Source organism: Xenopus laevis, chromosome 3L (assembly GCF_017654675.1).
Source record: "Xenopus laevis strain J_2021 chromosome 3L, Xenopus_laevis_v10.1, whole genome shotgun sequence".
Classification (NCBI taxonomy): Eukaryota; Metazoa; Chordata; class Amphibia; order Anura; family Pipidae; genus Xenopus; species Xenopus laevis.
The window spans coordinates 85,439,360-85,464,199 of NC_054375.1; the positions used below are offsets into that span (position 1 = coordinate 85,439,360).

General features: G+C 35.5%; 1 protein-coding gene across 7 annotated transcripts in view; it reads right to left on the minus strand.

Annotated features, from left to right (window-relative positions):
- The window catches only part of cacna2d1.L (calcium channel, voltage-dependent, alpha 2/delta subunit 1 L homeolog), a 303,885-nt gene that overhangs the window by 93,804 nt on the left and 185,241 nt on the right, over window positions 1-24,840 (minus strand). For all 7 annotated transcript variants that reach the window (XM_041586546.1, XM_041586550.1, XM_041586549.1 and 4 more), the window contains exons 7-10: window positions 24,126-24,257; window positions 12,011-12,080; window positions 10,169-10,219; window positions 7,707-7,806 (exon numbers count right to left, since the gene is read on the minus strand). In XM_041586546.1, coding sequence (XP_041442480.1) covers window positions 7,707-7,806; window positions 10,169-10,219; window positions 12,011-12,080; window positions 24,126-24,257 — 353 coding nt within the window. The remainder of the gene's footprint in view (window positions 1-7,706; window positions 7,807-10,168; window positions 10,220-12,010; window positions 12,081-24,125; window positions 24,258-24,840) is intronic.

Genomic DNA, 24,840 nt, shown 5'->3' on the forward strand with positions numbered 1-24,840 from the left:
TACTTGCTAATGACAATGGCCTTTGGGTAATTTAACACCTATATTTGTAAATTGCTTCCCTTTTTCTACCAACACCTTATTTTATATAGCCTGCTTTTTAATTTGCCTTTATAATGCATTGCTTGTTAACTTTTATCTTGTCCACCTCTAAACTCCGCGTCATCACTTCCAAAGATGAAAAAAACAAAACAAAACTGTGGTCTTTTGTGTGACTCCAATTGCACAATAAGTAGTAATGAAAAAGGTTCATGAGTCACTGAATAAATCTTTGGTTACTAATGCAGTACATTTTCTATTCTAAGAGCTGTGTATAGGAGCAAAAAACCCTTGAAAAGTATTTGGTTTATAGTTTCATGCTGCTTGCCTTGTTCAGAATAGCAATGCCACAACGAATGCAAATGTACAAAATTTCCTCAGGTTTAACACAAAGGACACACTAGAATAGCTACTTCAATGGCAAATAATGGGGACTGGGAAAAAAATAAAAAATACTTTTCATTATCGTGCGTGTGGGCTGGGGCGTGTGTACTTGGAGATGCAAATCAATTCAACTGAAATCAATTGTGGTATAAAATAATGCAACTAAAAACAATGATTCTAATAATAATAATCATAGAAAAAAATAGAAACGAGGTACAAATTTCATTCAGTTTCTTTACACTGCAGAATATTAGATTAAAAAAAAAAAAAAAAAACGTAAACCAGGCATGTCCAACCTGCTAATTTACATTAGGTAAACATTTTAAGATGGCAGTAACACTGAACAGCCATTAACTGTTTGAAATTTAGATCAGCAGAGTCGACTCTACCACTTAGAGCAGGGGCACACAAAGCTACTGGAAGAGACTAGTGGTCCAGCGACAAATCACTTCTTCTTCGGGCAACTTACCCCCGAACTGCCTCCCCGACTAGAATGGCACTCCACCAAAGTCGCCTCGAGTAAACTTTGGACGACTTCGGAAAACAAAGTGCTCTGGTTGCCACCCTGCCGGCGATTTAGATTCTAGCCGACGGGAAGGCTTTTCTGGGAGATTAGTTGCCCGAAGAAGAGGTGATTTTTCACCGGGCAACTAAATCTTTCCCCCAAATCTTAGCATGTGCCCTTACCCGAAGGCTAAAACCTCTGAACAAATGCCTTTTGGGCTGATCTGGGATCTGATTATTTCAAAGGTAAATTTAAAATGGCACAGTTGCATAATAAATAGACAAAAAAGACCTGAATGGCCATAAAACTGTATCTATGTGAAGTGGTAATTATATTACCATGACAAAGTAACCCCACAATAATTACCAAATAAAAATGGATTTTTATTTATCTAAGTATTTACCTCGAAAGTATAATTTCCCATGAAAAAACAAACTGATTTTACGTGATTAATATAATAGTTAAAAGTATGTTTTACTACAAGCCCTATTTCCTTGTACTCGTGTTTAACGAGGGAGTCCCTTTAAAAGTTTGATTTAACAATTATCCTCTTATCTTACTGATTTCATACATTTAGGGAGTTATTTATCAAAGGTCGAGTTTGTGAGGTTTTGTTTCTACCTCAAATAAACTCACTTAAGCTTTTTTCAGCATCCTTTCTGTTAAACCTGCAGCTTAAATATATGCTCACATCATTACCCCTAAGGGTTGGGGCAGACGAGCAGATTCGGTGAGATTTAGTCGCCTGGCAACAATCTCTTCGAACTGCCTTCCGTCTGCTTGAATGAAGAATCACCTGCGCTAATGCACTCTTAGCGCTTCGATTTCCAAAGTTGCCTCACGAGGAAACTTCGGGCGACTTCGAAAAACTAAGCACCGCTAGAGCATTAGCTAGAGCATTAGCACAGGCAATTCTTCATTCAAGCAGACGGAAGGCAGTTCGGGGAGATTGTCACCATGCAGAAGAGGCGACTAAATTTCCCCAAATCTGCTCGTCTGCCCCAACCCTAAAGTTGTCCAAAGGAATAGAAACATAAATTTAAGCTATATCTAGTATAGGTCAATCTAAAAACAACTGGACTTGCTGAGTAATCAATGAAGACGTTTCACTACTCATCCGAGCAGCTTCTTCAGTTCAACTGACTGGTGTGGGAACTGAAGAAGCTGCTCGGATGAGTAGTGAAAGTCTTCATTGATTACTCAGCAAGTCCAGTTGTTTTTAGATTGACCTATACTAGATATACTATGACCTGGATGAATGAAAATCTTCATAGTCATAAATTTAAGCTGTTTCCAGTTCAGTTGGTTTCAGACAGTTTCACCAGAAAAAGACATTTTCTACTACTTTCTTTTTGTGACCATTTTTTTCTAACATTGAAGTGTTCAAGATTAATTTTTCACAGTCTTATATCTTTCTAAAGCAGCTCTGGGAGGGTGCGTCGCCGACTGTTCTAAATGGATACATTAAGTTGATACATTTCTTATCTTTGTCCCTGCTGAGCAGAATCCCTGAGTTTAATTAAAGGCAGCTGTAATAATGAATACATTAGTTGCTAATACTACAGAGATACTGCTGAGAAATGTATCAAATAAATGTTGCAAAATTGTAATAGTTGAGAATCTGCACCTGAATTACTGAGCTGCCAGACTGAACACTGACATTGAAATTTGTATTTTGGAAAAAAAGAAACGTCGGAAAGCAAAATAAAAGTTTCTGGTGAACAATCTGAAAAGAACTAAAATGAAAAAGTGTTTGGAAGATGAACAACATTCACTTTCCAAAACACATTTCTTTAGAGAAGCTTACCCACATCTAGCATAGCATAGCTTCATTGTGCGCTATATGTATATATATGTGCAGCTCTAACCAATGCTACATCTCTCACCTGACTGACTTCTGATCTTGCTCATTCCCACATTTCTTGAGTTAACCCCTTCTCCTTTTAGCTTGTAAGCTCTTTTTGGGCAGGGTCCTCTGTTTCTTATATCCATTATTTGTTGTTTTGTATTTACATCTGTATGTTCAATATATACCCCATTTATTGAACAGCATCGCAGAATACTCTGGCACATTATAAATACATGTTAATAAATTCAGTTGACAAGGGGACTCCTCAATTGACCCATCAAATTCAGCTATCCCATTGAACCCCATTGTTACATACCATAATGAGACACCAGGAGTCAGAAATGGTGAAAATGCCCACAGCATTTATTCACATTTTATCAGATAAATAGGACCTTGCCAGCCTCACCCCAAGGCAATATTCAAAGCCAGAATTCCATAAGAGATCTCTACTATGCTCTGCTGCTCCTCACTTGAGATCAGCACTGTGATTATATCCACCACTGAGTATTAGGCTGCCTCTACCTACAGAGAGGATGGCCCCAAACTCTGCTACGAGCAGGAGCTGCATCTCCGGAATCTGCAGTGTGTCGATGATAGGAAATCCAAGCAGGCTGTCACCTAGCACAAGCAGTAGTAGCGTCTGTATCAATCAACTCACTGTGCAGTCACAGGAGAGAACCTCCTTTTTCCCCCCTCTTCTAAATTTACCTGTGCAGTATTCTGGTAAGGTCCTACTGCTGCTGTGACAAAAAAATGTTATCATATATCCACTATTTTGATCCAGAGGAAGGCAAAAAACCCAGCCTGAAGCCACTGCCAATTATGCCTCGAGAGGGAAAAAATTCCTTCCTGACCCTAATGGCGATCGAAACATTCCCTGGATCAAGCATTTGACATTCATGAAAATTGACTAATAACATGCAAACTCTCTCATGTTTATACTGTATCACTATACCAAAACCACAATATAACAATACATGCAGGAATACATCCACACATCCAGCTTAATATATAATATGACAACATAAAGAGAAACACATGACATTTCACAAAATATGCTAAAAAGAGGAGGGTGGGATGTTTCTACCTGCTCAGAAGATAAGGAAGTGAACTGCTTCTTCCCCTGACATCACATCCTTGTCTTTCTCTGCCCCAGCCTGGCTTTTCCCTGCCATAACTCATTCCTTCTCACCCAATCACAGCTACATCTGATTCTGATTAAATATAAACCAGTATAATCTGGCTGCTGGTCATTTAAATCGCTTGTCATACAGCCCCTGTGTTTTTGCTCCAGGGCTTTCCTTTCTAGAATTCCTTGTGAGCGACTCCCAGGCTTTACCGAATGGTGTGTATGTGAGTCTCTCAGCAGTAGTTATATTACAGACACAAAGAATGAAAGCAAAACTAAAGTAACACATTTAGCACAATTCTATATTTAGACATCTTGTGACTGAATCCATCTCTCGAGGAATATACTGTATAGCTCAAGTTAATAATGTGCATTTCTCCATGAGTAAAACTTCATACAGATTTGTTAGTCTGCTATTTGCAGAAAGCTATAGCGCTTTGTTTGGAAGCTGTAAGTGGCTTACTAGAAAGATTTTCTATGAACCATATTCATTACGTGTTGGCATGCTACATTTTTCCTAATATAATGAGACAGACAACTTGCCATGTTAACACTAAAATGAACTCAGTGCCTTTAGCAACTGCCTGTGTGTTTGCTCCTTTCACAATCTATTTCCTACGTGCAGAAATTTTACACACAGCAGAGCCTATTTTATACACATAGAAGAAGTTAAACCGTAGCCAATTTATAGTGCCGATACGGCAGATGAGAAATACACCAGCATTTAAAGGCCCATATTTCACTTGTTACAGGATAGTAATTTTGTTGTTATAAATTTTCTATTGGAAAACACATTTAGTTTAGAAACACAGAGAGGCTCACAATCAAAGCCAAATTCCATTCACGGAGATATCACATCTCTAAATCACAGGGTGCAGAAGCTGATTTGTTGCCCCTATCATCTTCCACTTTTTGCCATCAAAGATCATAACTAGATTATTTGGTATGGGGTTGGGGTAGCATTAATTCTCAAGCTTTTTTTTTATTTTATTTTCTAGCATTGGGTTTCTTATTCTTTCAAAAAAGCTGCACTTTCAACACCATTAACATAAATCAAGAGAAATTCTAACGCAATTAACTCTTAATGGCTGGTATTACCTAACTGCACACTCCATATATCACACTTTGCAACGAAATAAACACATTTGTATAATTAAAAACTCCATTGTAAAGTGGTTTAGCACATTAATATTTAAGTCCCTTGTTCGTGGAGGCCTCAACATAAATCCTGATACGGCTGATTAAGTCACAGTGTCATTTTCCTGCCTTCACTGGCAAGAAAGTACATCCTAATCTTTTAGTTGTGACCATGAATAATGATAGCTAAGGCTTTTCTAGCAACATGATTTGTAGTGCCACTTTTATTTTTACTTTAATTCCCAAGATAGATGTAAGCAATTCTAGACCTGCCTGTCCTCCTGTAACCGGGTTATTTGGGAATGCCATTCTCATTGCTTTGGGGCACTTAACATTAGTCTCGCTTTAAGTGGAAGGACTGTTGTTTGCTTTCCCCTGTCTCTTCCCTTTGGCCTTGATGATAAGACATAAGCAGCAATAACTGACATTGCATAATTATAGATAAATATTTGTGCAGTGAGTAAGTTACATATTCTAAACAAAACCAGACTTTTCAGTGTTAATATGAGCTGTGTCATGGCAGATTTGATCATTTACGGTCAACTTCTGCTCTAATTTAAATTTCTTAAATTTCTTACCGATCACGGTAAATAATTGGGAGGTGCTGATATCTGTAAGCAAACTGGTAAAGTAGATAATTAAATTTTGTCTATAAAAATAGCAGTTTCACTGCCCATAAAATAGAGATACATGTATGCTTGACAAAAGATATTTTGACCCTTTCCCAAATCCCCCTATTATGAATATGAAAATTAAAATTGTTCTTGAAACCATTTCAAGGGTTCAGATATGTGCAAATGATTTTGTCACTACAAAAAGATACTAATAGCATGTTAAAGGCCTGTGATGGTGCACTGGTGGCTGTAAATCATAAGGTACCTTTCCCTTTTGTGGCTTCACTGTGTGTGTGTGTGACTCCTTTTGCTACAGATAACCATTGGAATACCATGCCTATTAAACAAAATGTAATAGGCATGGTATTCGCAATGGTTATTTTATAGGGATAGGTATATTTTAATCTCTGTACACAGAAAGGTCACTAATGACCCTGCAAAAATGTTTTTCCAATACACATATTGTTCTACTGTACAAATGCAATTTTTAGGTACAAACATGGTGAGAGAAAAGGAACAACAGAAGGTGCCTGGATGCTATAATTTATTGCAGCACAAAGCCACAGCTGAACATCTCCATTTATTTCTAGTGATGGGCAAATTTGCTCCATTTCGCTTCGCCGTAAAATTCTTGGATTTCGTGCGAAATTCGCAAAACCGTTTGTTTATTTGATGCCAGCATCCGTTTTTTTGACAAAAATGCACCGGCCGTTTCGCTAATTTATTCGCCGGCGGAGAATTGCACAAATTTGCCGCAAATTTTTGCCTGCCGAATAAATTCGCCCATCACTATTTATTTCTCCAGAGAAAAGATTGGTAATACACAGCTTGTCATAGACAGATTAAGAGCTCCTACTTTTTTTTTTGGTGATGGTATGGAACGGACATATTGGGGTATATTTATCAAAGAGTGAAGCTAATAGTGAAGTTCCGCCACTAGAGTGAAATTCCACCACTCTCCATTCATTTCTATAGGATTTTTATAGGCGTATTTATCAAAGGGTAAACTTTCACCCATTGATAAATACGCCTTCCAAAATCCCATAGAAATGAATTGAGAGCTGCGGAATTTCACTCTAGTGGCGTAACTTCACTCTTTGATAAATTTACCCCATTGAGTGTATATGAAAAAATATACATATTTCATTATGGTAAAGCCTCAGAAAATCTAATACCTTTCTATATAAGGCATTGGGAAAAGCTGTTAAGGCTCATCTTTAACACAAATGCAGGCGCTGCAATGAACACAAATGTTGCAAATATTGACAATTTTCATTAAGGTACTTGCACTTCATTACACTGCATTGCTCTGAGTTGAGCACCTATAATAAGTCCTCCATTTATGAAACACAATTTCCTAAATTATAAAAAAAAAATGTAGCTTACAATTCTTACAATTCTTGACAGCAGTGTTTTAATTTATCGTACTGTGTGTTGTTCCTATCATAAATAATTCAAGTTGTATGATTGGGAATAAATCATATAAGAAATACAGCACTGAAATATCCATTTAATGCTAAGTATGCTTGCATACTTTCAAGAAAAAAAAATCTCATGACCTTGTATGAAGCCCTGTATGTAGCTAGCCTTATCTTGTAAAAATAGGTACACAATGGATAAATCCATTGATTTGCAGATACAAATTCATATTCATAAAAGTGATCATACCCAGCTTTAAGTGCCTAAATGAAAATGTTGAAAAAATGTGTAGCACTATTCTGAAGAATTATAATTCCACGAGATCTGAATTGAAGTGGCCCCAGGGAAAATTTACAAGAGAGAAGAACTGCCAACTCTTTACAAAGCCTATATTTCACTTAGATATTTAGTTCACCTTCACAAAATGTATAATTTTCAAATTGCCAACTCATATTTCCCTCTCATATCAATCCTGTTTGCAAAGTCTCCAATTTTCTAAACTGTTGTTTAATGTTTTTGAAAACTGATGTGTTTAATTGTGTGTGTCAGGTCCATTAGGCATTATCTGTGGGAAAACAAATCAATTATGATAACTAGATGTGGTACTAAGAAAACATATATAAATGTACTTACAGCAGCTACATTTACAAAATCATCATCTGACAGAGTCTCCAGCATCTCAGACACAGATGTTCTTATCAATTTCAGCGTAAGCCCACTAACACTTCCACTCCTGAAAAACAAACCGATTTAAAATATATTTCTAATCTGCTGGAAATATCCCAATCAATGTCAAGTATACATTTTTTTCATTGGACAGCTATCTTATGTTCTCAGACTACATCTCTATCTTCCTTTTTTGTATAATAGGCATTACAAAAAAACTAAACGGCAGCTTGTCTGCTTCAGGGCAAAGCTCAAATAGTGGAATTGCAAAAGCAGATGAAACACATTTCAGTAATATAAAAGTATTTCAATCCATTTAAAACATCAGATGTAATCTATTCGATCAAAGCAACAAACTAGAGAATAGATTTTTTTTTAGCACAAAGCAATCTACTAGACACATCAGACTCAATGCTTTTCCCCCTGACATTAACCTAACAAAGAAGCCTATACAGATAGGAAGAGATGCTTTTAAGACACCGCATCTCTTTTGGTCTTCCAAGTGCACATACAGGTTTAAAATAAATGCCAGAAAGACAGATGCATAATCAAGGGGTATAAAATAAATATTGCTGCACCATACTATGAATTTAGTCTTGATTATTTGTTTTGTTATGATGATAAACTTTTCTATGCAATTCAAGGATAAAATAAGTAATAATGCAAATAACAAGAAAAAATATTTTATAAATTATATATATTTCTAGTTATGGAAAATAGTAAATCTCTCTGCTGAGATATAGATAGATATTTCACCGACACAGACATCAGCCATGTTAAAATAATGGTGAAAAATAAAGAGACGTGAAGAAGTGACCGTGAATAGATGTTTCCCTGATTATTTAAGTATAATACACAAGAGCAATGAATATCCTTTAAATTATATCCTTATACGGTGCTTAGTGATGTCATCGGTTATAATCGGAGCTTAGTGATGTCATTTCTGTCACATCACTCACTTAAACGTGTGTATTCTAATAAATAAGATACCCCCTTTTGCAAAATATGAGGATATTAGAATTCCTCAGAGTTCCTTGACCTGTAACTTATGTAGGAGGGTAAAGGTTTTGGTCCCCTGGGCATAACTTAGTCAGCTAGATCCTCCGTTCTAGAAGGGAAGTGGTTTCCTTTTTCCAATGTAAATGGATTCTGCGGGCAGTTCAGTGACTGGCCAATAGATGTCACTATTCTATTTTATAAAAGGGTAAGGTTTTTCTATACCCCAGGGATTTAGTTGGCAGCTAGGCTAGGTCCTTTTTCCCAGAGGGGAGGTGGAGTAGCTCCGCAGAGGTTACAAAAAGGTATGTCAATCATAGAGCCTGAAACAAAGGAATGTTCCAGAATAGGTGAAGTAAGTACAAGGGCAGTTCTGTTAAGTCACTCTAGGAGTTAAAGACAGGATCTGGATTTATTTAGAGAATAGCCAGAGGCTCCAACGAGGAGACCAGGAGGGTTAGTACCCTGCAGTGACAAGGCTGCCAGCTTAGGGACTCAGGGATAGAGAGATCCTTAGAGCATGGACCCCTGTGAGATTCACCCTCAGTGGGGATTGTGCACCAATTCTATCAGACAATACTACATCTGGGATGCTGTGAACAATCATCCTGTGAGTATATACTGGATGATCATTGTGGGAAGCACGTACTGTTCATTTGTGTGGCTACAAACAGCACCTTTAATGAGAGACTGCAAAGGGATCCGTATGTCTGCATGTATTTAAAGATACAGTGTTTTACAAATAAACCTTTCAACTATTCCCATGTTTGTGATTGTGGATCAATAAGAAGTTTCCCAGTGAAGAGTATAACTCTGTTCTGTCCTGACCATTTTATAATGTACCTGGTCCCCACATAGAGGAGGCACAGGACTCCAGTAGCGCCACACGCAAGTAAATGTGTGCTAGATCTTATGCAGTAGCAGAAGAGGGCTATACTTATAATATCCTTATATTTTACAAGAGGGGGTACTTTATTCACTATGTTAACAACTATATAGAGAGCAAGGAATAGGCAAGTTCCCAGGTATGAACAAGGCTCACCAAAAAGACCCTGATCACAATCTTGCAATTTGCACAACTGGTAAACATTTGTTTCTCTCAGATATTGATTACTGAAAAATATTGGTTAAGAATCAGCATGCACATTAGCATTACCATAGTGAAGTCATATTCTATATAACAGGTATGGCTTCACATTAAGTTAGGGTACAAATATAGACAAACAGTGCTCATAAATTATATGTTTTTTCATATTTCTTTGTCAGGAGCCCTGCCACGACAAATGGATGTAATGGTTCCTGAATACATTGCTTATTATTTTTATTCGAAAAAAGTTGACAAATTCTCATATTGTGCCAGGAGGAATTAATTTTTACTATAGTATAGGTGACTATAATTCCTTGTAAAGCTAAAGCTAGTATTATATACATACACATCAACGAGGATAAGCATGTCTTTTGGAGATGCAGCACCTTGGATGTACCTGAAACATACAATTAAAAAGTAGTGTTAAATATAATTATTTACATGTGCATAAAAATCTGAATATTTATAAGCTACATATTCGTACATCAGTTTAGAAAAAAATGTTTGCAGATCCCTGCTATAAGACCAAAAACAAACATTTAAAATACATTTATAGGACAAAAATATACTGAATACAAAATGATACTAATCCTGTAAAAAAATAGATTACTCATACATACAGTCTACACACCAACAGAATTAATAGTCCATAGAAATGTTATATTTAATTAAAATAAGGGTGAAAAAAAATCCCAGTGGAGTTTGTGAATAACCAGTCCCTTATTAGATTTGAAAAACTGATGATTAAAAAGTAATTTAATCTTTGGAAAGTACAGACCAGTTTATATTTAGTACTTATCAATGGATTTAATCCAAGTCATTACTTACAAATAATTACTCCAGGGAGTATCTCCCTACCAAAACATGTTGGACATGGATGAGGCAGATTTATGGCACTGAGTGAACTGTTTCTATTTAACCCAAGTCTTTAATTATCCAGGTAAGGAAAATATGTATTATAAATGATATTTCATAGAACACAAACTGAAGTCATGCCATTAAAATATTTCAGGTTAAAGTTTAATGGTTTTAGTGCAGGCATTATGTTTTAAAATGTATTTCAGGACTCAGATGCAATACTTTGCATAAATATTTCATTTATCAGTGAGTCGTTTTAGTATTACTACCTGAATAACCCCCATTACAAACAGAACTCAAGGTCTTTTGAAAACACAAAAGTAGAGAACATAATGTATTTATTTTCCTCTTCAATATATGGGCACTTCTATATTTAATCTCAAAATACAGAAAAAAGTTCCAAGGACACTACTGAGCATTAAGCATAGTCCACTTATTGCCAGCTTTTATATTATTGTATGGTAACTATGGAAATGTTCTCTGATATGCTTCACTTCTGACATGAACACAACTCTTATAAAATGACTGATGTCTTGTAGATACAGTTGGTGCATTGCTACCGCTCACCTTGTAGAGCTAACAATTTCTTTGCTGTTTAATAACCCTGTTAACGGACACATTAGTACATACAACGCTATCATATTAGTATGTTTGTCTCTACCAAAGCAATACTGGGTTTCACATAAAGGCTATACGATAGTGGTCTGATTAGTAAACAGTGGAGAATTGCCATTCTTCCATCAATTGCACCCATACAAGAGACAGATGCAATGTTGCTGTTCAAAATAGGCTACACAAAGGCACAATTAAACCTCTAAAAGATGCAAAATGAATGACAAAATCTGCTTTGACAAAATATGATAAAGTTTACAGCATTAGAATTTATGTATCATACTTTATCACAACTGCAATTGTGATTATATTAAGCTGGTAGTTTAAATGCATCATATTAGTTTTATTGTACATGAATGAATTAAACAACATCTATTGTTTATTATTTTGCCTTTATTAGTTCCCCTTTTAAGTTTAGCATGGCATACAAAAAAGATGTGGAAAGTATCATTCTGCAGGATTGTTTAGTTTAGTTTACTTTTTTTGCAATATCAAATAGACATGAGTGAATTAAGTAACAGAAATGTTTTTTTTATTTTTTTTTTGTTTTTTTTAAGTCTCCATTATTTTGAATTAGCAAATTAGAATGCTGAGTTTTCAAGCTGATTTGCATCTTTTAAATGTCATGGTTTTTTTAAGACATCATATATCATAATGTGTACAATAGTTAAACGTACTGTATGTAATAAGAGTGCCCTATAGGGGGAAAAAAACTTACCATGGTCGTCTGCGCACATCATAAAGATCAATTTTGTTTGCAGTTCTACTTTTATCCACCCAAGGTGATGCTAACAAAATGAAAACAAATGAAAAGTTAGGCTGTATAGGTTTAGTTAATAAATTCTGAGACACAAGTAGTGTTAACGGCATTGGCTATAATTCAGAGAATGAATTGTTCGATTCAAACTGTGCATTCTGATTGATTTTCTGATGTGAGCCAATGTTCTAACCAATGAGACTAGGCAGTAACGAAATTGCAGATTTTCCTGTATTATTTATTATCAATATAAAGTAATTGTGCCACCTTTTCATAAGTTTGGCTAAAAATAAAAAGTTACATTTTTTAAATTAAAATATTCATACTTTAACAAAAAAACATTTAAAAAAAGGGCCATGACAACCATTATTTGTAAAAAAAAATCCCTCCAAAAATATATATTCTATAAAACATATTTACCCTCTATTATACCATACCATTAGTCTTTTGTTATGTAAAACCTACACATTTGCTTAGCATTTTACAGAGACATTTCAACTTTCCCTGTGCCAGTGGAGCTTACAATCAAAGGTTCATATCACACAGACTCAACAGACTAATCTTTTTATCATCAGGAGCCGATTTCTGTATGTTTTAGCACGGTATGTTTGTGTTTAAAAAAATTAGTTCAGACAGTGTTAATGCACCTTTTGTACATAACCTTTGTTTACATAACTGGATGAGCTCATGTCATAATTGGGAGTATATATTTTCTTTAAAGGAGAAGGAAAGTCGTTTAGCACTTGGGGCTGCTCCATGGTGCTTGATGGAATAACCCCGGGCCCGTGCAGTTTTCTGCTGATAGGAGCACCAGTCCAGGGGTTTCAGGCAAGTCAATACAATCACTTGAGTGTAACTAACATTTGGCAACCCCAAGTGCTAAACGACTTTCCTTCTCCTTTAAGGTGCAGGAATGAAAACTGTGGTGATGGAGTGAAGTCTCTGCTTAAGTGCAGTGTGTTGGCCAAGACTAAACAGCCCCTGCTGAGTTAACCCTTACATCAGAATGGTTTGGTTGATTGAGCAAGTTTATCAGTCTTCTATACAATTTATTTTCTTTATAATACACGAGAGTCATTAATAGGCTATAAAATATATTTGTGCTTAGTGATGTCATTAGTTATAATGATGATGCTTTAAAGGGAACTATCGAGAAAATGAAAATGTAAAATAAGATTCATACAGAAAAAAGACATTTTCAAAATGTAATCAATTAATAATTCTGATCCATTTCTAAAATAATCAAGTTACTCTTTCTCTCCCTCTAGCTCTGAATGCATGCAGACTTTCAGCAAGGTGCTGTGTGGAAATATTTAGAGATACAAGTGCTGCCTACTGGAGATCTGGCTGTGAGGCAGATCTGCATCTAGGAGTAGAAGCAAGCTAAGTATTGTTTACATACTAATAGCACATGCCAATATTTGCAGCTAGACTTTGATTACATTTAAAGGGATACTGTCATGGGAAAAAACATTTTTTTCAAAATGAATCAGTTAATAGTGCTGCTCCAGCAGAATTCTGAACTGAAATCTATTTCTCAAAAGAGCAAGCAGATTTTTTTATATTCAATTTTGAAATCTGACATGGGGCTAGACATATTGTCAATTTCCCAGCTGCCCCAAGTCATGTGACTTGTGCTCTGATAAACTTCGACCACTCTTTACTGCTGTACTGCAAGTTGGAGTGATATCAACCCCCTCCCTTTTCCCCCCCAGCAGCCAAACAAAAGAACAATGGGAAGGTAACCACAATTTTGTATCATTCAAAGCATGCACTACACAAATTCATATCTTTGCCTCATGAATTAGCTGGAGGACAGTTAAGATACACATGTACTGCAGAAATGTGCAGAATTGATCAACTTACAACATCAAGTAACTATTTACTTATTACTATTCATGTATTATTTAGGTATATTTTATGAAACAAGTCTCTATTTTTTGTATGCCATGATGTCAAATTTTTCATGGTGGTACTTATTGAAATATTATAGAAGGGGTTCCCACCGTAACCGCTGCTTCATTGTGTTTTTAACTACTTACTAAGATGCTTAAGAATAAAATGTAAAATGTATATTTTTTAGATGTTGTATCTATATTATTTTAGAGTGCAAGTTCCAACTCTTGTTTATAGTTTCAATGTGTCTGGTTCTAATCGTATGTGAAGGTGAAACACCATGTGGATTGATCTTGGAGCTTAAGTAGGTTAAATATAGGTTACTAATGGTTCAATTTTTCATGCATGAGATTTAAATACAAGTAACATCACAGAGATATACCCATCTCACTGATTGTCTCCACCAGGCAGCAAACTGAAAAGATACCAGTGATTGCACAGCTCTGGAGAGATGAGAAGAACAGAAAATAAACGTATTGTGTAGTGTATAAATAAAATAAGTCAGTAGCTAATACCCTAGTGTCCACGCAAAACAGTTTGAGTAAATATATTTATTGTACAATAACATGTCCAATGTGCCAACACAGTGGACATGGTGTTCAATAATGGATACATTTACTGTCACTAGTTGTTTTATGTTAGCTATTGATTTATTTCAACAACACAACCATGTTTTATTTTATTTTCTCTGTCTCCTGTATTCAGCACTGTATAAGGGTTCACAAATGATATAATAGAGTTATGAATATCTTGTAATCTATAGTGAATAAAGTACCCCTCTTGTAAAATATAAGGATATTATAAGTTACCAAAAAGTATCATAACCATATACAGGTCATGGAACTCCGAGGTAACTTCTAATAGCCTCATATTTTGCAACTGGGGCTACTTTATTTATTATAATACACAAGTTTCAATGAATCATGTGACAGAAATGACATCAGAACTCACCGTTTATAACTGATGACATCAGAACTCATCGTTTATAAGGATATAATTTACAAGATATTCATGACTTTTGTGTATTATATCTTTAAAAACTTTTAATTAATGTCATTGGTTCTTGGTGCTATCATTCTTGTCAAAGGATTTACAGTTTGAATAATAAAAATTAATGTATCAGCCTTTGAAGAAATTAGAAGTCACCATGGAGTTTTACGCATAAAAGCACTCTTTATGTACCCATGTGCCTTTATATAGTCTTGGTACTCTTTGGTAATATCTAATATTCTTATGTCTTATACTAGGGGGTACATTATCCATAGTAATTTTATTTATAAAGCAATATTATGATACTAAAATAATATGTAAACATTTAAGGACACTTTTTAAATACAGATACATTCATTTTTTTAATCTTGAAGCAGTAGTTCTTCCCCTTCACAAAGCACTGGTAAAGCCTCACTTTGAATATGCAATGTGATTTTGGTCTCCAGCATACAAAAGGGATATGATTGAAGCAAAGTATAAAGAAGAAAGAAGTAGCTGGTAAAGGGTATGGAAAGTCTTAGCTATTTCGAAAATCTGGCCAAACTGGGATTGCTTGAGCTGTAGACTAGGCCATTGAGGGGGGTCACTATGTATAAATATAAAAGGTGGTCATACAATAAAATCTTTGATGCTTTATTTACCAGTAGATCTTTCCAGCAGACATGAGGGCATTCAGTCATACAAGAAGAAAGGAGGTTCCACAAGAAAATGTTTTACAGTGAGATGTGAAGTTGTGGAATTCTCTCCCTGGACTGGTTTTACTGGCAAAACCATTAGATAGCTAAAAGGTAATCCACCCCTTTCTTGAAACAAGGATTTTCCCCTCTTTGAAGCAAACTGAAGAGGGTTTGATTGGGTTTTCTTACCTTCCTATGGATCAAGCAGCTGCTAGGTTTCTTAAGACAATAAGTTTATACTCGATTGACATGTGTCTTTTTTTTTTAATATATATTATATATATATAGTGGGGAATCGCTCTTTAGGTAGTAGCTGCAGTAACTCCTTTCACACAGACAGTAGACAGTACATGGGTTTCCAGCTGATCTTACGTGTGCATTTATTTAACATGCAGCTTAAACAACAACAAAACAGTTCATAAACTTTGGGAAGGCAGTAAACAAAAATAGTCCAGCTGTACTGGTAAATGAAAATGTCCTTCTCCCAAAGGTCCCACAGTCCCCACTTGGGCAATATAAGTCCAGCAAACAAAACAAACTCTTAACTCACAGTCCTTTGAGAGATTCCCTGAGCTTTTCTTCTGGAAGCAGCCTGCTCCCCAAGTACTTGAGGCAGTAGCTGGTAGCCAGTCTGGGCTACCAGAAAACTTGTCTCCTTCTGGAAAACTTGTGCCCAGAAAATAAAGTCCTTATGCTCCAAACACAAGTAACATGCAGTTACAATAAGAAATTTTTAATCCAGCTCTCCTTTCTCTCTCTCAGACAGGGCAGAGATCAGCCTTAATTGAGCCCACACCATTTACTCCAGGTGAGGCTAATCACTCCTCACTGCTGCTCAGAGTCTCATTTTCACAGCCCCCTGTAATGCTTCATAGAGGATTCTGGGAGGGATATACTTTCCATCTATGATTTTCCCAACCATGCTACAATATATATATATATATATATATATATATATATATATATATATATATATATATATATACATACACACACACACACACACACACACACACACACACACACACACACACACACACACACACACACAAGAACATTAGCCCAGTCCTGTCCCTACTTACTATGCCTTACCTTGTGCACTTTTTCATCTCCAATTTGTACCTGTATGTTAGCCTCCCATCCACTTAGACTGTAAGCTCTATGGGGCAGGGACCTCCTTCCCACTATGTCTCTTACCTCATAGCACTTAAGCTCTTTGTCCTACGATTCTTTATAAAAAAAAATTATATATTTTTTATTCTTTATTATGTGATTTGTCTCCCCCATGTATACTTTTATATATATTGTACTTTTATGCACTGTACAGCACTGTGGCTCGTTAAAAGCGCTTAACAAATAAAGTTATACGTACATACATACATACATACATATAGTGACAGGATGTTTGGGAAACACCACTGTCTTGGAGGAACGTGCCCTTAAAATTGCATTTACGTTGCATGATATGGGTTGCAGAGAGATACCCAGCACAGGTAGGGTTAATATTTCCTCTCAGCCAAGTGGCTGAGAGAGAGGAGCTACCTAGGATTGTAAAAGTACTGTACTACCACATCTTAGGGCTCTCCGGATAACTCCTAGAGTGAAGGTAAGTGTGGTGCTGCTGGGAGAGAGAGTGCCTGGCAGAAGGGGTTTTGCTACTAGCAAGAGTGTTGTAGAGGCTGGTGAGCCTGGAGGGGAGAAGGGACTGGTAATAGCTAGTGAGCCTGAGTCCCAGGAGGGGAAGCCAGCAAGGCTGAGTGAGAAGTCCGATTGCTCCGAAGTTTTAGAAGGCGAGAGCTTCCTTGGATGGTGAGAGCCCATCGGGGGGGGCCTGAATGTTTAGCATTGAAGTTGCTGAACTGTTCCCTGAATGTTTTGCATTGAAGTTGCTGAACTGTACCATGAATGTTTTGCAATGAAGTTGCTGAACTGTGTTATATATAAAGTGACATGCCACTTGTACACTGTTTTTGGGGGAATTGGCGTTACTACCAAGGTGCAAATTTGCCCATTGTTTATAAATGACCCCCATATGTGCAGTGAAAGAAATCAAGTATCATGTAATTATGACATGTATTCATATTTAATGCAAGCATTTATTACAGGAAACATAGTTTTAAGATCACCCATTTTTATAAACCATAAAAATGTATTTGCACTAGTCAGTTTGTAGTTTTTTTCCCCTGAGGAAGATTACCATGGAGTGATTTTTGCATTTAATCCTAATCAGATAAATAACAATTTCATATTAGGGTACTATTCAGCTATGTGCTCAATTGACTGTAACAAGATGTCCTCTAGGAAAAGTCGTTACTGGAAGGATTACGGGTGTCTGTGAATGATCTCTCAGGATGTATTATGATATAGATTTAAGATATTTCCTAGTAACTGAGAATTAGGGCAATTGTGTTCCCCTGTAGTAGGGAATATTGGCACAGTGCAGAAGCACACTGGATACTGCCCGAGTAGTGATACGAGGAGGTTGTTAGTGACAAGTTAGAGGAACATAGAGAAAAAGACAAGTTTGGAACCCAAGGTCAACAGATTTACAGACCTCTTAAATGGCAACAAGTAAAAAAAAAAAAAAAAAAAAAAAAAATTAAGGACCCCTGTAATTCCCCTTCAACTTAAAAATAGCAAGATGCCATATAATTCCAGCAGTAGAAGCATATCATTTCTAGTGACCAATAACAATTGCAACCAAACTAACAGTGCCTTGGATAAAACATGGGATAAAAGCTACTATGTCCAGTGAAAATGTTGTAATTCTCTCCAGATGCAACAATTTCCTGATCCCTCGATTTAATATTTTCCCAGATGCAACTACCAATTTAATTATGTCATCATGGAAGCAACTGTCTGATATCATACGTATGATACCCCTAGAATTCATATGTTGTATGTTTTATCTTCATATATAAGAAGTGAAGCTAATTTCAAAATGAAAAATGTTTATGCTAGTATAGATTTGGCTTTTTGGTAGAATGGAGTACAAAGATACATTTCTGGAATAAGCACACGTCTTGCATTTTGTATGAGGTAAAGACATTTTAGACAACAATTTTTGAAAAACACATTTTCTTATGAATCCAAATGTGCCACCTATAACCTGGCAAGTTTTTTTTTTTTTTTTTTTCCCAACATCTCATTCTCAGGCCATTAATATGAAAGTGGGTATTAATATGAAAGTAGTCTTTCCTTTACTGCTAGAAAACCATCTACTATTTTGAAAAGGCTTTCTGCTAGCTTTTGGAACACCACTGGTTAACATTTAGTTTATTTAATTACCAAGCAAAATTATGTTGGGCACTTCTGTTGATGATCATGCAAGGCTTGCAGTCAGTGTTCACTTCATTCCCCAGGTGGTTATTTGGGTAGAGGTCAGGGTTCTGTAGGCCAGTCAAATTCTTCTATTTACATCTAAGCAACCTATTCTGTACAGATCTTGCTTTGAGCATGTGAGCATTATGCTAAAACAGGAAAATGTTTTCCCCAACTGTTGCCACAGAGTAGGAATAATGGAATTGGCAATACTGTTATTGTAATCTGTGGCTTTAAGATTTACTTTAAACTAAACAACAGCCCCAACCCATTAATCTTCACTTTACCATTGGCATTGCACATTCAGGAAGGTAGTATTTTCCTATATATTCAGGCAGCTTGGATATTTATGGTTTACATGCCTCTGAATACCATAAAACCTAACCCCCATTATCCCTACAAATGTTCCTGTGTTGACATTGCTTCAAGTGTTTGAAACTTTAATAATTTTAGATGGAGTATCTGCATACTTCTGGCAATATAGTGTACTAAATTCCTTTTAACTTTTTTTTATTTTTTTTTACATTTTTATATAAAACACCTACATTTTCTATATTCATTTAAAACATATCTGTAGTATTCCATATTAGAAACCATTAAGAATTATAAATAACCTAATAAGCATGTAATAATGCAAATGAAATATCCTGTTTTCAAAACAAATGAGAAAAGAAAAATTCATGATTAACCATTGCTTGATTAAGTATACTGTGCCCATATTAGTCTGTTGAGTTGCCAGCGGTGATTCTGAATAAATAACTGACTTGGTTAATATGATATTTAACATTTTTAGCATGTTTTCATATAGCAAGTGAAAGAGAGAGAAAATCTGAGCAGTAAAATATGAAAATGTTTCCGAAAGGGAAAATGGGGCATTCTAAAAATAAACATATCATATAAATCTCAGAAGACATACAAATGAAAATTATTGAAGCCCCAGGAAAGATGTCAGATGCACAAGTTTTTTTCCCTTTTGTATATTTTATTGTTGACGATGCTCTGCACAACACAATTTCCAAGTTGCAGCTTTATTTTAAGGCAAAGTTTTAAAAATAAAATAACTATTTGCTAACCCTTTTAACACTGGTGCTCTTTTACCTTATCGGATCATGTGCTGTAAGTAACACAAAGTAAACAAGATCAAAGGGTTGCTTTAATGGCATTTGCAGTCAGAACTATGAAAGATCTTAAAAATCTAAACACACAACTTCGCAAATTCCTTTACGTAAACATCCTTTATCAAAATTATTTAATTTTATTTTCTCTTGTTAATCACAAATATTATCTCCTGATTATTCAATGTGTACGTACTTCTGGTTCTGATATAGGTTTGTTTGAAGCACAGGTAAGGAATCCCTAATTGGGAAACTAAAAAGCTTCAAATTATAGGTTATGCCCTATAGAATCCATCTTAAGCAAAGTGATAATGCAATCATAACTAAGTTGCATGAATCCATATTGGTGGAAAACCCCCAATTAAGTTGATTTAATGTTTAAAAGGACTTTGAGCAGACTTAACATATGAAGATCCCTTATCTGGAAAACCCCAGGTCCAAACTTTCTACATATCAGATCGTATGTTGCGATAACAGTCTTGAGATTTGACAGTCATCGTTCTTATCATCTCTTTTGCTTCTCTATTAATAGTTTCCCATCTGTTAAATGTAAGCATTGTACTATATTATACCATTAACATTATGCTATATCTTTAAGTACTTATATTTGTCATGTTAATTGAAATACATTCAGAAAAAATTCAAATACAATGTATAAGCCCAGCACAATAGAAGGTGCAAATGTGAAAATATGCAACTATTTGCCCTTAGTTCTCATGGGGTTGGGGGTATTACCTATTTATTATATTTGGTACTAACTGCTTCAATATAGCATCAAACTCTTCCTGATTTACTACTGCATTTTACACATACTGCAATGCCTAAAGAAACCTGGTTATTGGAACCTTGCTCTTAACTAATCAAGTGAAGCCAAACTTTTAATTTCACGGTGTACGTAAGTAAACATACTGTAGGATAAGGCAACCAGAAAGCAAAAAATAATTTTACAATGTTAAAAACAATATGTTTTGTTTGGCAAGAGCCAAAATTCTATCCAGCAAAAAACTTTTTTACAATAAACCGAAAGAAGCAAGACTTTCCATAGTTGCAGTTAAGATATTCTTAGCAACTGAAAGGTCAAAACAACAAGCAATAATACCAACATATTCATTATACAAAGACATATACCTTAGCTGCCATGGAAACAGCCAAGTTCATTTCACATATATTAGCCACGTCTTCAGTAGATATCAACTGTTTTGTTGCTAGGTTCCCAAGAGTCCTCTGGAAGAGGCAGACTCCAACTCAACATTTTAAAAGGAGAAACAAATTACATGTTGCTGCAATGCAACCAATTGTCTAGACTTGTACGCTATAATAGCTTTATTTTGTAATGCAAATTTTTTGTGCAGTCTGGTCCTGCTGGTAAGAAGCACTAGCTTATCCTAACATAGGCACTGTTGTTTTAGTTGCAGAAATATATGTATATAAGACAAGTAGATTAAGGATTTCTTTAAAAAAATCATTATGGTACAAACTTCCCATTGTAAGTAGTAGTCATGTAGTGCAGGGGTCTATTCTCAGCCCCTTGCTTTTTAACTTGTTTATTAAAGGAACTGTGACACTAAAAATGTTCAAGTTAAAAATCCACTGTACCCTTCTCCACTTACTGTACAGCTGTATCCTGCAGAACATTTATTATATTTAATGCTTTATCCAAAATACCATTATGAAATGATTTCTGCCAAAAGGCAAACTCTTCCAGGACCAAGGTGCAGCGCTTCACATCTCCTCCTAGCCAGACTTCTAAACCGGAAGTTAGCTCTTCCGGCTATACTGCGGAGGTTTTAGCCCCTTGTGTTATTCCTGGGCTTGATTTATCTCTAAAAGGGCTGCAAGCAGTAAGTTAGCATGCCGTTCAGCCATAAATTTAAAAACCACTGAAGACCCCCATATACTGAATTCTGCAAAACTAAGTTCCATGCAGGATGTTTCCACCTTACATAGGGATTTTTCAAGACTGGAAAAATCTAAATTGGCAAATGAGTTTCAATACTGAAATACAAGGTTATGCACTTAGGTAGAAATAACATAAATGCCTCCTTAGCCGAGAAGGTAAATGTAACTCTAGGCAGAGTGGCTACTATTGCAAACAATATATTGTTTTCCATAAAAGAGGTCATTAACTCAAGGTACAAAAGCATAATTATTGATCTCAGGTAATGCCACATCTTATGCATGCAGGGCAGTTTTGGGCCCAGTCCTAAAGAAGAACATAAATGGGTTGGATAGTGTGTAGAGGCATTCAACTAAACTGGAAAAAAAGAATGGAAGAATTTACCTATGAGGAAAGATTATGAATGCCTTTAAATGTGGCTTGGCCAACTACTTGATCAAGCATAATATCCAAGCTGTTGTGATTTCTTGATCTACACTAAAGGTCTGTTAGTTTTACATCTGTGGTAGGAAAGCTTTTAGATAGAGGCAGAGGCGATCCAGGCAAGCGGACGCCCTAGGCAGCCCAGCCGCCAGCTCACCCCCCTCCCTTACCCCATCACAAGTAACACCGCTAACGTGCACAGTAATGACGTGCGGGGCAAATATTGCACGATGAATTCCAGGTGAGTCCAGTCTAGGGGTAGGCGGAAGAGGTAGCTACCCATCACCCCCTAATCTTTGCACCTTAGGCAGCTGCCTCTTCTGCCTACCGATAGTTCTGGCCCTGGATAGAGGTTGTAATGGATAAGGTACATGAATAAATTAAGAAATATTATGCCGCAGAAACACCCATTGATTCTAATGCATTTGGATAAAAAAGTTGCTGAGACAAAAAAAAGTCGTCACAAGATTAAAAATTGTTGTGTGCATAAAATAATTGTTGCATGTAAAATATTTGTTGACGCCTATTGACTTCAATGTGTTTTATTAATTTTTTGGTGAAGCGAAACAGGACATATTCGCTCATCACTAGTTATAAGTACTCTCTTTTTTTGCTGATGAAACATGCAGGGTTATGCAGGGTTATGCAAAAAAAAATGGTGTATATGGGAGGGGGAACGGAATTATTAAAATGAAAAGGATTTGGGGATATTTGTGAAAACAATTCCCACCTTTAGGCTGTGCCGTTGTGAAGACAAAATAAAGCCACTTAATATACCCTTGCTAAGGCCTCATCTTGAGTATACAGTGCAGTTTGGGGCTCCAGTGCTTAAGAAGGATATTAATGAGCTGTAAAGAGTGCAGAGGTGTGCAGCTAGACTGGTAAAATGAATGGTGTCAGCTAAAACATCCAAAGAAAGCAGAAAATTCAGTCATCAGAAATACATCTAACTCAACAATGGTAGAAGCTAATATAAAAACCTATTAGAAGCCAAATTTTAAAATTATTTTGAGAAGAGTAGGCTATACCAACCTGTGTGCAATTAACTGTTAAATTCAAACACCCAGTCTCTCCCTAAAGCCAGCAGATACTGTATTTCATTAACAATTAGAGGGCAATATGATATATAATATGATATTGGGAAAAGTAAACTGTGTATACATGTAATGGATACTCCTATTAAGATACTTTCAAGAAATACAAAGCACATATAAACTGAATACTTCTTATAGTGATATATTGAATACTTCTAGTGATAGATTGTACTGGACTGTATCTTAGAAAATTGAATGATAAATGAGCTGATGCGCAAGTCTTTCTATAGACTCATATACCTTTTTTAATTATAATAATTTAAGTAAGCACCTTATGGTGTATTTTATTTTCCTGTCATGTATAAAACATGTAATCCTGTGTCAGAGATTATATGCATTAAGAAAATATGTCTGAATACTATATTGGCCTACTGAAGTATTTTCGATCCTGTTTTGAAACCTAACTAGTTGCATGAAGGGTTTATTTTGAAGTTCTGAAAGTAATATTTTTGGATTTAAATTATATGCTTTCTAAAAAAATCTGATCAATTCCTTACAGGTTAGCTTTGGACTTCTACTTAATTAACCAATAATTAATCCACACCATTCTTAAAAGCATGAATAGAATTTTATCAATATGAGAAAAGCTAATATTAAATGATTGTATTTTTTCCCAAAATTGGTTATTAGTAAAACAAACATTCTACTGTATCTTTGAATTACCTGGATAATATCTGGCCAATCCAGTAGCACTTCCAAACACTTGCCACAAAAGCGTTTCATCTTCTTCTCGGTTCTTTTTAAACACGTCATCGAGTGCCGCCGTCCAGTTTAACTCATTAAGTACTATTGTAGCTGAAAAATAAACAAATATATTGACTGTTAATTTTAGATCAACACAGACTCTAATGCATCATATGGATTCATAGTATAATAATAGATTGTTTAGATGATTAAACCAGCAAACAATCCTTGGAAAAACAAATATGTGAAATTATCTTCAAAGTTGTTGTGGGAAGAATATCTTAACACTGTACATATTACAGAAACTTAACAAGATTATCATATTTATTAATGGGATCTCATAAAAAAGATATGTTATGTGTACATTTATATTCATGCATAGGGTCAGTTATAATCTGAACTTGAGATATAATGAAATGCATATTCTTGAGCAGGATTATGTTAATGTTTGTTGGTTAGTTTTATTAAACCTACTGTATATTTCAGATAAACTTTAACATGGTTTACATTTCCTTTTATTCCATCAAGTTAGACCTAATTTGAAATGCTATTCAAGTTCTTGGTTACGTTTACCCAAATAACAGTATCTTTACAAATGGTTATGCCAGTACTAACCACTTTCCATTCCAGTTTATTGGTGTGTGTAAGTCACTTTTTTGGGTCAATGTAAAAACACCTTTAAAGGGGGAGGACA